This window comes from Malus sylvestris, chromosome 13, assembly GCF_916048215.2.
Source record: "Malus sylvestris chromosome 13, drMalSylv7.2, whole genome shotgun sequence".
NCBI lineage: Eukaryota > Viridiplantae > Streptophyta > Magnoliopsida > Rosales > Rosaceae > Malus > Malus sylvestris.
Genome location: NC_062272.1, coordinates 11,412,184 through 11,428,811, shown reverse-complemented (window position 1 = coordinate 11,428,811; position 16,628 = coordinate 11,412,184). Strand labels below are relative to the sequence as shown.

At 38.3% G+C, this 16,628-nt stretch overlaps 3 protein-coding genes and 1 long non-coding RNA gene across 33 annotated transcripts in view; 2 read left to right on the top strand and 2 right to left on the bottom strand.

The window, feature by feature from the left end:
- Positions 1–16,628, bottom strand: part of LOC126595859 (uncharacterized) — a 98,528-nt gene that overhangs the window by 7,631 nt on the left and 74,269 nt on the right. The window lies entirely within an intron of this gene.
- LOC126595850 (probable N-acetyltransferase HLS1) lies at positions 28–6,970 on the bottom strand. 2 transcript variants are annotated; one of them, XM_050262214.1, is made up of 3 exons: positions 6,698–6,970; positions 1,205–1,335; positions 28–1,106 (listed from the first exon to the last, which is right to left on the bottom strand). In XM_050262214.1, the coding sequence occupies exons 1-3, from the start codon at positions 6,881–6,883 to the stop codon at positions 251–253; spliced, it is 1,173 nt and encodes a 390-aa protein (XP_050118171.1). In that variant the 5' UTR covers positions 6,884–6,970; the 3' UTR covers positions 28–250. The 2 variants fall into 2 exon arrangements, with proteins under 2 accessions (XP_050118171.1, XP_050118172.1); XM_050262215.1 differs by lacking the exon at positions 6,698–6,970 and adding an exon at positions 6,436–6,662.
- LOC126595874 (uncharacterized) lies at positions 1,343–6,359 on the top strand. Its single transcript, XR_007613741.1, has 2 exons — positions 1,343–1,505; positions 6,215–6,359. It is a non-coding gene; the product is annotated as an uncharacterized LOC126595874 (long non-coding RNA).
- LOC126595849 (uncharacterized) lies at positions 12,950–14,968 on the top strand. The gene has a single exon (XM_050262213.1). The coding sequence runs from the start codon at positions 13,508–13,510 to the stop codon at positions 14,720–14,722; it is 1,215 nt and encodes a 404-aa protein (XP_050118170.1). The 5' UTR covers positions 12,950–13,507; the 3' UTR covers positions 14,723–14,968.

Here is a 16,628-nt window from a genome sequence, read left to right as displayed (position 1 = left end):
AACTGGTAAATCTCAAACGACAAACCATTTAACCCGAAACTTGCAGATGCCAAATCTCAAATGGCAAATGTTAAAATCGAAACTCCAAATCTCAAATTACAACCCGAAAAACCTAAGGATATTGGCTCTCTTCACTGTTTAATGCCGTTCCAACTAACTAAAAGAAAAGATGAATACAACAACAAAGTTGATATGCTGAAGAGCTGGGGATGTTTTTGGAACATTGGCACTAAGAGCATAGTAATCAACCCTAGAATTCTCTAGGATCAACAAACACATTCCCGAGTGATCCCTTTACAAGCAGTTCATCTTTGTCATCAGCGTGGTTGATCAAACTCTTGCCGTACCAGACATCTTCGATACATGACATATCGGAATCCTTAGGGACATGCTTTATAAGAGGATCACATAACCCCAGCTCAGTTAAAATCAGTTTGCTGTCCTTCACTGTTTGTCCCAACCTAGAGGCGAAGTTCCAGACGGATTTCATAAGCTCCCCGACTTTCTCTCCCTCTCCATGAAGCCCGTAGAGAAAGAGAAACCCGAAGGAGCTTTGCATGGAGACACTGACCGGCAGATTTAGGCAGGAGAAAATTTTCTCCGTTGCATGGCTTAGGGTAGCATGCAAAGATCTCAGTGGATGAGACTTGTAAGCTTCACAGGTATTCCATATGCTAAAGATGATCCAAGAGCTTTGAGTTTCGCCGGCGGTGTCCTTACTACTTTCCTGACTGTTTAAGTTGATCCAGCCTTGTTCTTCAAAATAGAACACCCAAGTGCCGAGGCTGAGCTTTTCCTTCAAGATCACGTCAATATCTGCTGGATATATGTCTTTGCTCCTTAGTCTGCTTTTGTACAAGAAAATTGCCTCGTCGACATGTAGCTTCTCTATTTTTATATCTCGAGGCATCGGATCCTCTACAGCAGAACAAACTGGCTGAACAAATATGATTAGCGAGCTGAGCTTCCTGTAGTTGCATTTGTAAGTGAAGAGATTGGTGGACGCGGTGTTGCTCTCTTCAGTTGCCAAGAATGTGTACTGTGCTCCCTTCCTCAGCAACCACTCCTCCACCGAGTTCATGAGTTTCAACCCGATTCCCATCCGCCTAAATGGAAAAACATACATAGTTATAAGTTGTCTAGTTACGGATGATTTGTAAAACAGTTTTTTGTTATGCTATCCGAAAAACAAAGTGGAGAATACCGGTGTATAGGAGAGACGCGAAGGCCTAGTATGCAACCTATCACGTATCTTGCCCCGGAACCAGTCCCTACATGCTTTATGCATCCTCGAACCACGCCAACAAGTTCCCCGTTTTCGAGCAGCTCTGCTACCTGTTGAATTATAAGTCTCTAGCTGATTAAGTATTAGAAATAAGATGAGTTTTAATGTGTGTATTCATTTGAGCATATATGCCAAGTGTAAGGTTAAATGATGTAAGGCCATGAGTGCCATGTGGTGTTTGATCCATGTAATTAGGTTGATGAGTGACTAAGATTAAAAAGTAGTGTTTAGTGTGGTCCTAAAGCTAAGGCCATCAGTTAAATGTAAAGCAGTGTGAGTGCTCATTTTTCTGAGTAGTACAAAATATTCCTCTGCAATATTTTTGCAGTAGAGAACAAGAAAGAAAAAAAACTATTTTTCGGTTCATCTTCCATCTTTGCTTTTGCTTCTGTTCAGTATTCTAAAAACAAATCCAGCTAAATTAGAGTAACACTAACATGGCCTCAGAGCCTTGTTTCGATTAGATCTGGGCGTGTTTCTGTGAGCTCAAACGTCACCGTCTCTGGACTTGGTGAAGTTTGCCGGAGCTTATCTGTGATCTAAGAACTACGTGTTTCTGGGTTCACACAAGCTCACGATGGCTGGACCTGGGAGTGCTGAAGTGAGGACCCCGATCTTCTCCGGTGAGAACTACGAGTTCTGGAGAATCAAAATGGTTACCATTTTCAAGTCGTATGGACTGTGGAATCTGGTGGAAAAAGGGATTCCGGTTCCTGATTCGAAGAAGAAGGAAGCTAAGACTGATGAACATACAGAGGTTGATGTTGACGATGATGAGAAAATGGCTGCAATCTTCATGAAAGATGCAAAAGCTCTCGGAATCATTCAAAGCGCAGTCTCCGATCAGATTTTCCCTCGAATCGCAAACGCAGACTCAGCAAAAATGGCATGGGATCTGTTATATGGCGAATATCACGGTGGGGATCAGGTAAGATCTGTGAAACTCCAGAATCTTAGACGAGAATTTGAATACACTAGAATGCGTGATGATGAATCTTTGACTGGGTATCTTACTCGTTTAAATGATCTGATTAATCAAATGAAGACGTTTGGTGAAACTATGTCAAATGAGAGATTAGTTCAGAAGGTGTTAATCAGTCTCACTAAGATATATGATCCTATATGCTTAGTGATAGAAAACACTAAATGTTTAGAATCTGTTGAACTGCAAGAGGTATTAGCTATATTGAAGAGTCAAGAGCAGAGGTTTGATTTGCATTCCTCAGATGCAACTGAGAGAGCATTTTCTTCTCTTACTGTTAGTTCAAAAGGGCAGAATCGAAGTTATGCTCAGTCTAGTACCTTTAAACCACAGAGAAATTGGAATCAAAAGGGCAAGAAATGGGAGTCAAAACCAAAGTTTCAGCAAAAATCATACACAAGTGTTGCACAGAATAGTACTTCCTCACAGGGTATGGGTCAAGAGAGTGTAAAACCTCAATGTAAGGTGTGTTCAAAGTTTCATTATGGTGAATGTAGGTATAAGGGGAAATCTAAGTGCTATAACTGTGACAGATTTGGGCACTGGGCAAAAGAATGTACTGTTGGAAAGTCTGTTCAAAAGGCAAACTGTGCCAGTCAAATGGAAGTAACAGGGAACTTGTTTTATGCAAATTGTGCAGTTGCTGAGACTAAGGTTAATGGAGATTGGTACATAGATAGCGGCTGCAGTAATCATATGACAGGAAATGTTGATCTTCTTGTTGATGTGAATACGAATGTTGCAGGGAAGGTTCAAATGCCAACAGGAGGATTAGTTAATGTGGCAGGAATTGGATCACTGGAAATTGAGACTAACAGAGGAAGAAAATACATTCGAGAAGTCATGTACCTACCTGGCTTGAAAGAGAATCTACTTAGTGTAGGACAAATGGATGAGCACGGATACTATCTTGTGTTTGGTGGAGGTATGTGTACTGTCTTTGATGGCCCTTCTCTGGAATGTCAAATTATCAGTGTAAAGATGAGAGGAAACAGATGCTATCCTCTATCTCTAAGTTCTGAAAAGCAACTTGTGTTGAAGCTCAGTTTTGCTAACTGTGCCCGGACTTGGCACAGAAGACTTGGCCACCTAAACTTTGGTGGAATCAAAAAATTGAAGGAGAAAGATATGGTTCATGGATTACCAGATCTAGAAGAGAATGATAGAGTCTGTGAAGGTTGTCAATATGGTAAACAGCACAGAGAAAGTTTCCCTAGTGGTCAAACACAAAGAGCTGGTGCTTCACTCGAATTGATCCATGTTGATCTATGTGGACCAATGAGAAATGAATCCACTGGAGGAAACAAATACTTTATGCTGCTTGTGGATGATGCAACACGAATGATCTGGGTATACTTTCTTAAATATAAATCTGAGGCCTTCTCCTGTTTCAAGAAATTCAAAGCAATGACTGAGTTACAAACTGGTTTAAGGGTGAAATGTCTGAGGAGTGACAGAGGAGGGGAGTTCTTGTCTACTGAGTTCAATCAGTTCTGTGATACAGAAGGCATTCAAAGGCAACTTTCTCTTGCATACACTCCACAGCAAAATGGAGTGGTGGAAAGGAAAAACAGAACCGTGGTTGAAATGGCTAAGTCTATGCTACACGATAAAGGAATGCCCTATTATATGTGGGCAGAAGCTGTGCATACTGCTGTGTACATTCTGAATCGATGTCCTACCAGGTCTCTTGATAACATAACCCCCCTTTGAAGCTTACAGTGGAAGGAAACCGGGTATTGCACATTTGAAGATTTTTGGCTCAGTTTGTTATGTTCATATCCCAGCTGAATTAAGGCACAAATTAGAAGCTAAGAGTCTAAAGGGAGTTTTTATTGGCTATGCAAGGTGTGAGAAAGGTTATAGGGTCTTTGATCCATTTTCTAAAAGGGTAATATTGTCAAGAGACGTTGTGTTTGATGAAGATTCAAGTTGGAATTGGCAGGAAAGCACAGAGAAACATGTGTCTATGTTCAATTATGAAGGGCAGTCTGGTGAGTCACCAAGCAGTGCATTCACAGAGGTTGAGACCCCAGCCTCTAATACTTTGCCATCTAGAAGTTTGACAGAAATAACAAGTGATACTGATAATGCACCGGTTACTCCTCAAGTCCAATCTACTGAATCCTCTAGTAGATCTTGTGAAAGTACAAGAGATTCACAAGTGATTGATCATACTCCATTAAAATGGAGAAGGCTGGATGATGTACTTGCTAAATGTAATCTGTGCATTATGGAACCAGAGAGATATGAAGATGCAAGTAAGGATGAATCTTGGATGAATGCTATGAAGGATGAGCTTTCAATGATTGAAAAAAATGCAACCTGGGAGTTAGTGGACAGGCCAAGTAACAAGCCTATAATTGGAGTAAAATGGGTGTTTAAAACCAAGCTCAACTTGGATGGAACTGTGCAAAAGAACAAGGCAAGGCTTGTTGCAAAGGGATATGCCCAGAAACCAGGAATAGATTACAACGAGACCTTTGCTCCTGTTGCCCGTTTAGATACAATCAGAACTCTTATAGCATTGGCTGCACAAAAGTGTTGGAAACTCTATCAACTTGATGTCAAATCGGCTTTTCTGAATGGTGTTCTAGAGGAGGAGGTTTATGTGGAGCAGCCTGATGGTTTTGTAGCTAAAGGGGAGGAAGACAGGGTATACAAACTTCACAAAGCCTTGTATGGTCTAAAACAGGCACCACGGGCCTGGTATGGAGAAATAGATACCTATTTCTCACAATGTGGTTTCACAAGAAGCTTAAGTGAACCAACACTGTACATCAAGACAGAAGAGGAAGGCATTTTGATTGTGTCGATCTATGTGGATGACATAATCTATACTGGGAGCAACAAACAAATGCTTGAAGAATTCAAGGAAGACATGAAACGAAAGTATGAGATGACTGATTTGGGCCTTCTACATCATTTTCTTGGAATGGGAATAATTCAGACCACTTCAAGCATTTTCATCCACCAAAAGAAATATGCAAGCTCTTTGTTAGACAAATTTGGTCTAAAAGAGTGCAAACCTGTGCTTACTCCATTAGTTGCAACTGAGAAGTTAACCACGAATGATGGAAGTGGTGCTGCAAGTGAAGAGTTATACAGAAGTTTTGTGGGAAGTCTCTTATATCTCACTGCAACCAGGCCTGATATTATGTATGCATCCAGTCTGTTAGCCAGATTTATGCACTGCCCTACCAGTAAGCATGTTGGAACTGCTAAAAGAGTGCTAAGATACATTAAGGGTACACTTGATTATGGTCTGGAATATGTGAAGGGTAAGAACTCAATGTTAATTGGGTTCTGTGACAGTGACTGGAGTGGATCAATTGAGGACAGTAAAAGTACTTCTGGTTATGCTTTCTCCTTTGGCAGTGGAGTATTCTCTTGGGCATCTGTGAAGCAAAATTGCGTTGCTCTTTCCACTGCAGAAGCAGAGTACATCAGTGCTTCAGAAGCAACTACTCAAGCCATTTGGTTGAGATTTGTGCTTGAAGACTTTGGTGAATTTCAAACCGAAGCCACTCCAGTGCACTGTGACAACACCTCAGCAATTGCAATCACCAAGAACTCTGTGTTTCATCAAAAGACCAAACACATTAACAGAAGATACCATTTCATCAAGGATGCACTGAAGGATGGTATCATTGATCTGGTGTACTGTCCAACTAATGAACAACTTGCTGATATCTTCACAAAACCTCTGCCTAAAGATCGGTTTAATTATCTCAGGAACATGCTAGGAGTGAAATCAGCTCAAGACTTAAAGGGGAGTGTTGAATTATAAGTCTCTAGCTGATTAAGTATTAGAAATAAGATGAGTTTTAATGTGTGTATTCATTTGAGCATATATGCCAAGTGTAAGGTTAAATGATGTAAGGCCATGAGTGCCATGTGGTGTTTGATCCATGTAATTAGGTTGATGAGTGACTAAGATTAAAAAGTAGTGTTTAGTGTGGTCCTAAAGCTAAGGCCATCAGTTAAATGTAAAGCAGTGTGAGTGCTCATTTTTCTGAGTAGTACAAAATATTCCTCTGCAATATTTTTGCAGTAGAGAACAAGAAAGAAAAAAAACTATTTTTCGGTTCATCTTCCATCTTTGCTTTTGCTTCTGTTCAGTATTCTAAAAACAAATCCAGCTAAATTAGAGTAACACTAACACTACCTGTTGGCAATTTTCAAACATATTAACGGTGTAGCAATGCTACGGGTCATTTGCATTAACAACCCCTTGGAGGGCTGGGGGACAAAGGGACTATTGTATAAAAAGTAGCTAGCTCCAAGAAATATATAAATCATGCAAATGCTTATTGGAAGAGAGATAGAAAAGGATTAATGATTGTGATATATGAAAATTGAAAAGGTTTTCATACTGTTTGGTTTTGGAAAAATATAAGAGGGAAAATAGTAAACCCTAATTAACCTACCAGCATAACATGAAGGGGGTAGAACCTAATCCTACAAAAGGGGTCACCCATCATGCTAGTGAAAATGGAGAACCCCTTTTTAGACTCTAGCTCACAGTCCCTCTCTAGTTTCCCCACCACTTCAATATCTGTGTCTTCACTGAATTCCCTTATGAGAACCTTGGTGTGATCTGCAATTTCAGCCATGTTTTTTCTTGCTTTGAAAGTAGCAAGTTGGTTATTAGATGTGAAGTGGAAATCAATCTTCAGTAGATGAATCTTTCATGAAGTGCCTCTTGTTGCATTCTTATATATATATATATACTTTTATGCTACCCTAGCTATCAATTGTATAATTTGTTTTCTTTTTTGTCTTTTCTCCTTTTTCCTCGTGGTTTGTGTCAAGAGGTTGAGAGCTATCCAACGTTGATGACTTAAGGTACCGTTTGGTACGTAGGACGGGACGAAACGAAGTGGCACGAGGCGTTTCGTCTTATATTTGGTGCACCTAAAACTGGTGGAACAGGCTGTTCCACGGGATGAATTTTGGGTGAATTTTTGTTCCGCCTCACCCCCTGGAACTACTCGTTCCACATCACATCCGTGGAACACAAAATTATAACCTCTATGTCTCCTTCTTCCTCGTTTCCATCGGAGGGCATCTTTGCTCTCTTTTCGTTCCGTCCAGTCATGTCCCGTCCCGTCCCATTTCGTTCCGTCTCGTCTCATCTACATACCAAACGATACCTAAAGGAACCTTGTATAAGCTTATAATAGTTTTGGAGGGGAGCCTCAACCACCGTTTTTGTGTCAAAACAGGTTGACCCGTGCATAAAGCTTGATGAGCACATATGCTCGACATCACTCAATATAATGTGTTGTCCACGTCCTTTGCTTCAGTTTTGCTCAATGTATTAAAAGGCGAAGGCTTAGGCGAGAAGTTTCATGGATAGCCCCGCCTAGGCGAAGGCGCGAGGCCTAAAAAATTTAATATATACTATATACAATTATATATAACATATAAAAAATATATAATACTTTGTAAAATAAATATTCATTGTTATTCAAAAGTGCACTAGTCACATACAGCATCACAAACAAGTTTAACCAAGCAATCAAATTAATCAACAATCAAACAAATAGAGTAGAATCAGACATCTAGAATCTTAAGTAAGTGCATATACATAGAGTTTTTGGTAATATTTGGATAGGATAGGTAGTCTTAAAAAAAGAAATAAGAATAATAATGTTTCTTTTAAGAAAATAATAAAGCTTTAAAAAAATAATGTTTCTTTTAAGAAAATAATAAAACTTTAAAAAAATAAAAACAAAAAGATGTTTATCTTTTTTCCTGCTGGCAGAATATTCAGAAAAAAAATGCTTCTTTATACTAAAAAAAATAAAAACAAAAATTAAAGATGCTTATCTATCTTACATATGAGAAAAAAATAATATAAAAAATAAAACTTAACATAAAAGAAGATAGTGCGTAATAAATGTCAGAAAAGTAGGATCATTTTAAACTCTAAAGAGAAAAAAAATATAAAAAAAGGAAAAAAAAAAAGCCCCCGCCACTCATCTTCTTCGTTGGGAAGACAAATGGTCTGCAATCAGAAAATTTCAGATATGGGCAACTCAAAAAGGAAAACAAGGATGCTCAATGAATGCCTTAGGCACGCCTCGGGTGCCTAGGTGCACCTCGTCAAAGCTAGGCGAGTTTTTCGCCCACTCCCACAAAACAGAGGCGCTTTTCCTCCCACCCCACCTCTAAAGCCGACTAGGTGCGCCTTGGGGCAAGGTTTTTAAAACACTGGTTTTGCTATATGTGAGAGAACGTGTAAGATGTGAAAGGTTGTCCCACGTCAGAAAGTTAATAAAGAACCTTACATAGGCTTTAAAGGTGTTGGACTACTCCTCCCATTACGAATCATCATTTCAAGGTGGAACCTCAACCAATTCCTTCATGATATAAAAGCAAGTTGACATAAGTGCGAAGCTCAACGACTACAAATATTTGATGTCATCTTGTTCACGTGTTTGTCTTAAATGTCACTACATGAGGGCATGTGAGAAGGTGCACGCATGGAGTAGACAATTAGCATTTGAATTGTGTATTCCCTTGCTTAACTCGCTCGATTAGCAAGTGAATTGTTCAGATTGTTGCTTTTGGCATTATTCCAATGCTTTTACTGATGTTATTGTTTTTTTCTGTTAAAAAAAAAAAATTCTTCGTCCATCATATACCAACTTCTTTAATTGATGTACCAAAAAAGCCAGTCTATGTAGAAGAAGAGATGATGTGAAAGGGAATACCTCAATCACATTGAGCTATACATGTTTGCGCAGATCTACCAGTTTCAGATAACATCATAGCTGTTCTTTGAAATTAGTCTTCACGTTTATAATTGTGCTTTCTCTGTCCTTTTAACCCTAGTTCCAGTAACTTAACTTAACTGCAGAATGCAGTACCTTTCCACGTGTTACTGCTTCCATAACACGCGAGCACACACACCTACATAGCTCATGCAGGATTCAACATGGGATTTCACTGGTAACTAGGGTTCCAGTTTGACAGTAAGAAGATGAAATTGATCTCAAAATTAACTGTCTCACAGACCTGGCTAGGGTTTTGTAGCTTTGTACAGTCAGAGAACTCGTCGTGTTGCGCAATGTGTACAGAATCTTGTGTAATTATTTTTTATCTAGGGCTATAAAACTGCACCTGCAAAGAATTATTACATGAACAATTTCAACGTGGTAATGAGTGGAGGGGGTCGCATAACCTTTTTGCTGTGTGCCGACGATATCAGAAACGAGGAAATTGAAATATCTATCAGTGCCAGAAAAAATTCCAGAAAGATATGTCGAAGGTGTGTGAATGAGGTTGTTTGAGTACAATGTGGTACATGAGTTAGTCTCCCACAATTTGACACGTACGTTTTGGAGGGTTCCCGACAGTAATATTCTCACATACCCCACCTTTTACTTCACTACAAATTAATGTTATAAGAGATAGACTTCAATCAACTCATAGCTATCACTCTTTTTCAAAACTTACTCATTATTTATGAGAGTCGAATTTAAGACTTCCTACGAAGAATATTTATTAAACCATAGGACTACAACTAATTAATAGGCTTATATTAAAAGCAAAGAATAGTATAATTGTTTTCATGCTCATACCAGAGAGGGGTTTTGAAGTTTTATAGCCCTTTAATCTTATTTCAACTATTAATCCTATCCTGACTTCATGAGTAAGGATTAAGGTGAGCTATTACCCAAATGGTGATGCTATTCACACACTTCTTTTAATTTCCGGCTACCAGATCGAATAAATATCGAATGACAGAAATTAACAGAGGGTGTGTGAAAAGTGAAAAGAGATGTGCATGTGGCTCAAGACAATAATAACTTAAACATGGATATTTTCTGGAGTTGTTATCAACACTTTACAAAATTATATGCACTCCAAATTTATAAAAACACAAGATAAGTTTTGCATAGGCTCAAAATCGTATTGTCTTACTCATCTCAATCCATTTCTCAAAGTCTCGTTTTATGCTAACCATACCAACCCACCAAACGAGGCTTAATATGATGTTCTAATTTGTATTCTAGATAAACTTATTTGTGGAGGAAGTTGAGGTTTATAAAATCAATTGGGAAATGAGTTTCACCCTTAAAACTGAAAAATCTTGAACCGAATAAAATCAGGGGTGTGATATCCACACATTCATTTTTACTTCTCACACACCCTTCTAATTTTCAACCGTCGGATTGAATGAATTGAAGAAGATCAATGGACAAAAAATAACAAATGATGTGTGAGAAGTAAAACATGATATGTGGATAACAGACTCCTAAAATAATCAGGTACGTTTCCATTGGTTCTATTCGTTTAGGGCTTAAACTCATTTGATTGTTTTTTTGTTGGGTTCCAATACCCACCAACGAACTCAAATCAAATAAAAACTAGAAAAATCGAGTGAATGACCGCATTGCATCGGAGTGTGGATGGAAGTTGCAAGATTGTGAAGAAGGATAAGTTTTTATTGTACGCGCAACATGAAAGGTACATCACATATTATCATATAAGTGGAGAAAAGGGGTGTACCACTTCATGTTCTTGGAACACCGAAGGAGAAATTTTTCAATATGACCGGTACACGGGGTAGTACACCACGTGTCACTAAACAAATGGTGGAATATGTGTGTTAAAAAGTTAATAACTTAAATAATAAAATTTCCCACCATTCCTATTAAAACACGTGGTATACCACTTGTGTTCCCGTTACAACTAAAAATTTTTCACACTGAAGAATCTCTCGAAGGAGAGAATGGAGATAGGGTGAGACAATGGGGGAGATAGGGGGAGGCTAATTCAGATATCAATATGGGTAGTACTATTTACTCACCTATTTTATTTCTCACACGCCTTTTAATTTTCGATCGTCGAATCAAATGAATTAAAGAGATCAATGGCAAAAAGTTTACAAAGGTATATAATAAAAATAAGTATGTGAATAACATTATCCTTTCAATATAAGAAAAACTAGTTACATCGATAAGATTAACTTCATATAATTGGTCACATTTGCTTTTTAAGTGGCAAAAATCAAGAATCGAACTTTTTTTTTTTAACAAATAATATTATCCATATTAAGGGCTGGGGGAGTGGAATAAGCCTCGCAATGGGTTAAGCATAATGTGGTTCAAATTCGTCTTTGGCGCAAATTGATCATAAGACCTCTTACTTATAAGTAAAGAGAAATATCATTAGACTGTAGTACTAAGTGACAACAAGAATCGAGCTTGTTCAAGCCAAATTTTTTTATTATTGTCATTTCAGTACAGCTTCATTCATTAGTTTATCGGTTAAAATGTCCAGCTCTATGAAAAATTATTCAAGGTAAAAATAAGATAAATTTGGACCAGAAAAAATCCGTGCTCAAAATAAATAATTATTGAGCGGGATTTTTGTCGGTACGAATAGATTAAAGTAAAAAACTCTCATTTCTCTGTCAGTTAAATTATCTACTTCTAGTGGAAATTTCACTCTAACAAACTTTTTTGCACCTACAAATTAGTCTTGGGCTGTAATTCCTTGCAAATTTTCATATGCTTCACTAAGATTGGACCGGACTTTCCTGGCATTGTAGAGCCTCGAGCCACGCCTAAACCCATTTCTAAATTCCAAGGCTCAAACCCAAGTCTTGCCCTCCACGAGGAATTCAAGTTCTATAATAGTATTTCAACAAAGAGAAGAAAAGAAATTCCATAGTAGTAATATTTCATTTTCTTTCGGACTTATGCCCCGTTGTCAACAAAAAAGAAAAAGAAAAAGAAAAAGAAAGAACTAATGAAGCTATGTTTTCAAATCGTAAGTAAAGTTATGAATATGCACGTAAGCATATTAGTATTACTACATTCAAATGTTTAACCAAAGTGGTTGATATAGTTGCACTAAATTCATGTTTTGATACATTGGAAGGAATTGAAATATGTGTAGTGTGAAGTCAGGATTTGATAAAATAAGAGAGGTGATTTTCACACACCATTTTTAACTCCTCACACGCATCTCTTTATTTTTAGTTGTTGGATTGAATAGATCAAATGAAAACAACAGAAGTGATTAAACAAAAGTATGTAAGAGCCTAAAAAAGAACTCAAATGTTCTCTAAGACAAATATGGCTTGACTCATATGTTATTTTGAATGTATTTTACATATCATATACACGTTTATATTGGTCTTAGTGCAACATTACATTATTTAAATTCCTTTAGGGGTGCAAAACTAAAAATTAGGTGAAATTTCTTAACTTGGTTGGAATCATGTGAACCCGATATCCCCATCATCTTTTCATTGTTGTTTTTAGACCTGTCATAATCCTAACTCACTACTCGCCCTCCCTCGCCGCTTGAGTCAACTCCAAGATCGAACTAACTTTCTAACTACAAACTCCCACCTGGAATGTCAGCTTCTATGCAACACAATCTTGGAACACACAATGCACAAAACAACGCATAATTGAGTTTAAACTAAACAACAAAACAAATCCACTCAAACCATGCCAACCTAGAACACTATATTTAGCTTGTCTTCTTCCTCAACCATCCCAATGTCCTTCCCCCATTTTCTACATTTAGGTGGGCCGAACGCGGCCCAAACACAGAAATCGCAAAAATAGCAAGTTGCTTAAACTCCAACGGTAATGCGAATTCACATTTCTCCCATAATTTTTCATTTCTCTGTATAAATAAATCCCCATGCTTTATCCAGTCCCATCACCCAAATTCCAACCCCATCATTTTTTTCTTCACAAACCCCCAACCTCTCTCTCTCTCTCGCTCTCTCCCGTCGCAATCCGCCGCTCCGGTCGACAACGGCTGGCTTTCAGATGATGATCCGTCGCAAAATAGCATCTGGGTAAGATTCTGAAACGCCATTCTCGCACTGGTTTGTGAAAAAATCGAAGAGAGACAGAGGGGGGAGAGAGTGAGTTTATGATAGAGAGGACGACGACAATGGAGGTTGAGAGGATGAGGCAGCTGTTACTTCTCTGGTGTAAAAACTCCTTCGTGGCTCTCGTGGGTGCTAATCACACCGCCGCCAGGTTCTGCGCCCGCTAAATCCCATCATGTTCTTCGCTGTTGTTTTTTTGCCTTCTATTCCTTCGTGAAAAACGTTGCAAACTTGCAATCTTTCAAACTTTTCCGCATCTGGGTACTCCCCAAACCGGCTTTTCGAGCTGTTCTTTGATCGGATCCCGCGCTTTCGCTGAGCTTTTCGCGGGATTTTTGGACCAAAAGTGTTGAAAATTAACAGAGCAATGGAATTGGCTGACGGGTTTGCAGCCAAGGATCAAAACAAGGTGAAGCACCTTCATGGTGGACAGATGGGATTGGATTCCGGGACTTACTTGGTGATCAATCTTCCGGATTCCAAGGCATTGCGGATTATTTGGTGCTCCGTTTTTCTGGGTTTAGTTATTCTTTCACTGCCCTGCTTTGGAACAATTCAGAGGGGATTAAAAGTTTCCCAATTGGATTTGAATTTCGAATCCGAAAATTTCAATTTCAAGCAGTTGGGTCTGCTTTTTCGTGATTTGGCCGGCGAAGGCCTGCGCAGAAAGGGTGATACATCTCTCATTGTGGCTCCTGGCAACGCCGGTACGCTTCAAAATCTTCACCCTTTTGATTTCAATGGATTTGATTTCGTTGTGGATTCGGAGTCGGTGCCGAAAAGCTCGTTCTTGGACGAGTCTATGGATTTCGTTTTCGCATTCAACTTGGCCGATGCTAAATTTGCTGATCGCATTCTGAAGATTGGCGGCATTGTTGCCGTTCCAATAAGCATCGACCCTTCGAACGCCTTTAGGCCAAAACCCAATTACAAAATCGTGTATCTCCGCCGATACGCTGCCACTTTTGTGGCAATGAGGAAGATAAGTCCGGCTTATGACTTGCCCGTGACGTCCCGGCGGCTTTGTCAGTTGGAAACCGAGGAAAAGAAGACGGTGTTAGAGGGTCTGGAAGACGTGCTGCTGGAACCGCCGAGGCTCGTTTTGGCCAAATCGAATGAATACTTGAAGAAAATCAAGTTCCTCCCCGAGTTGTTGGGTGATTCCCTCGACAGTTACAACCGCCGAGTGTTTGTCAATGTAGACCTAAACGAGGAAAACCGCGGCATGATCGAATGGTTTGATCAAAACTATCCGAAAATGAACAATGAATTCGAGGTCTACAACCTCGAGGTAGAGCCCGAAGAGGCTTCAAGCACCCCTGAAAACGACGTTTCGGACTGGTTGAAAGACAATGTGAGGGAAGAGGACTACGTTGTGATGAAAGCGGAAGCGGAAGTGGTGGTGGACATGGTGAGGAAGAGGACAATCTGTCTGGTGGACGAGCTGTTCTTGGAGTGCAGCAACGGATGGTGGCAGAGTGGGAGGAGGAATGGTGGGAGCAAGAGAGCTTATTGGGAATGCATTGCTTTGTATGGGAGGCTGAGGGATCTTGGAGTTGCTGTGCATCAGTGGTTCATGTGATTAAATTGAAGAAAATTTGATGTCTTTTGGTGTCAAGAATTTTGCTGCCTTAATTCTTGAGTGTGTGAATTGTTTGGGTTGGTTAATTTGAGTTATGGTGTAGCTTAAATGGTTTGTTTATGAAACCCTATGAACATAGCTTTTGTTTCCCATCACTTATATTTGAAGTGTTAAGTGGAAGGGTGTCATACCTATTTATTTACAAAATAAAATAAATAATATTATTAGTCTACTAAGTTATTTAAATTTGAGGTGTTTGAAAATTGAGGTCAATGCATGAAGAAAGTACTCCCTTTTTCTTTGTTTGTATCTATTTTATTTTATGACACCATTTCTATATATTGATTCATTCAAATTGTTTCATGTTTGTATACGTGTACTGTTCTAAAAATCTCTGCCTACCGCTGTCTAGGCGTTAGGCGGCTAGCCATTGCCCCCATTAATTTCTAGGGTTTGAAAATAAGAAATGACATCTAGACTTGTCTAGGTCACGACTCTTACTTAAACAGAAAATAGATAATTGTCATTCTGCGTTTTATTTTTCAATAAATTGTAAGTGAGTTTATTTTATTTTATTTTATCAAACGATATTATCTATACTAAGAAGGTAGGGAGAGTGCGCTAAGCCTCACGATAGGCTAGCAAGAGGGTGGTCCCCGCTTCTCGCGTAAAAGCAATTAGAATTCGAACACAATGCATTTTACTGAGGATGATAGATTTTCTAATACTTTATAATCTATATGTCATTCTATTTTTACAATTTATGTATCCTAATACAATTATATATTTTTTAAGTATAAATAGACATTATTTATATAAAATGTTATATAATAAATTTAATAAAAATTAAAAACAAAACTATTAATAGACGACTAAGCGCTAGGTCTTTGTCCGCCGACCGATTAGTGTCTAATATCTTTTAAAACCTTCATTTAGCCCAAATATCTCCTCTTATATCAGGTCTCAAAACAAAAATCTTGATTTGCATATTTCTATTTATTTATTTTAATACAAACAATATTAAGAATAGGAGATTCGAATATAGAGCTCAGTGCATAAAGAAATCAAACTTGGAACGTTGTACACAAAATAAATTACTTTAGTTACAAATGACTTTGATCATTGATAAACTGATTATTGGTGATTTAATAGAACAAATAGGAAGTGCAAATTCACATCTTGAATAAATGGATGGATGAATTTGGCATCCGGAACCCCAGCAAACAGGGACCATGCCAGTTTTGCGGTTTTTACAAAATGACTTTCATTTGGTACCGGTTGCTTTCTTCTCGATTCCATAGGATCATCCTCCCAATCAAACGGACGCGCATGGTGACGACTTTTTAGAAGAAGAAAATGGACCTCTCTATTTGTAGTTGGATAGTGCTATTCACACATCTTTATTTATTTATTTCTTACACACTCTCGTTAATATCTGTCCGTTAGTTTTCTTTAATTTTTTCGATTCGATGGCTAAAAATTAAGAAAAATGTGAGAAAGATAAAAAATGAGTGCGAATAACATCACCTTTTGCAGGGACGAAGCTAGAAATTTGTAAGAATGAAGGCATATTCAAACAACAAGGTACAATTAAAAAACTCAATAATTTACTGCACAAAACACTTATTTATTAATCCATAAAGTTTTTCATACAACATCTTACAATATTATTCGACGCGTTTTCATGCAAATAGCTCTCTCTATAAAAATAATCATATTATCATTGATCCATTGATCTTCCATTTGATGTTCAGAAATTTCATGGCTAAGAACGCTCTTTCAACAGTGGTAGTAGCAACTAGAAGAGTTAATGCTAATGTCACAAGCATGTAAACTAGTGGATATACCTTGTCTTTTTTCCACTAGACCATTTTTTTATAGTTAAATTAAAACTGACGTTGGAATT

Coding starts and splice junctions, on each gene's coding strand:
- LOC126595850 (XM_050262214.1), bottom strand. CDS start 6,883: ATGGCTGAAATTGCAGATCACACCAAGGTTCTCATAAGGGAATTCAGT. Junction 1,336..6,697: donor ACCCCCTTCATGTTATGCTG/GTAGGTTAATTA, acceptor ATAATTCAACAG/GTAGCAGAGCTGCTCGAAAA. Junction 1,107..1,204: donor CGCGTCTCTCCTATACACCG/GTATTCTCCACT, acceptor TTTTCCATTTAG/GCGGATGGGAATCGGGTTGA.
- LOC126595849 (XM_050262213.1), top strand. CDS start 13,508: ATGGAATTGGCTGACGGGTTTGCAGCCAAGGATCAAAACAAGGTGAAG.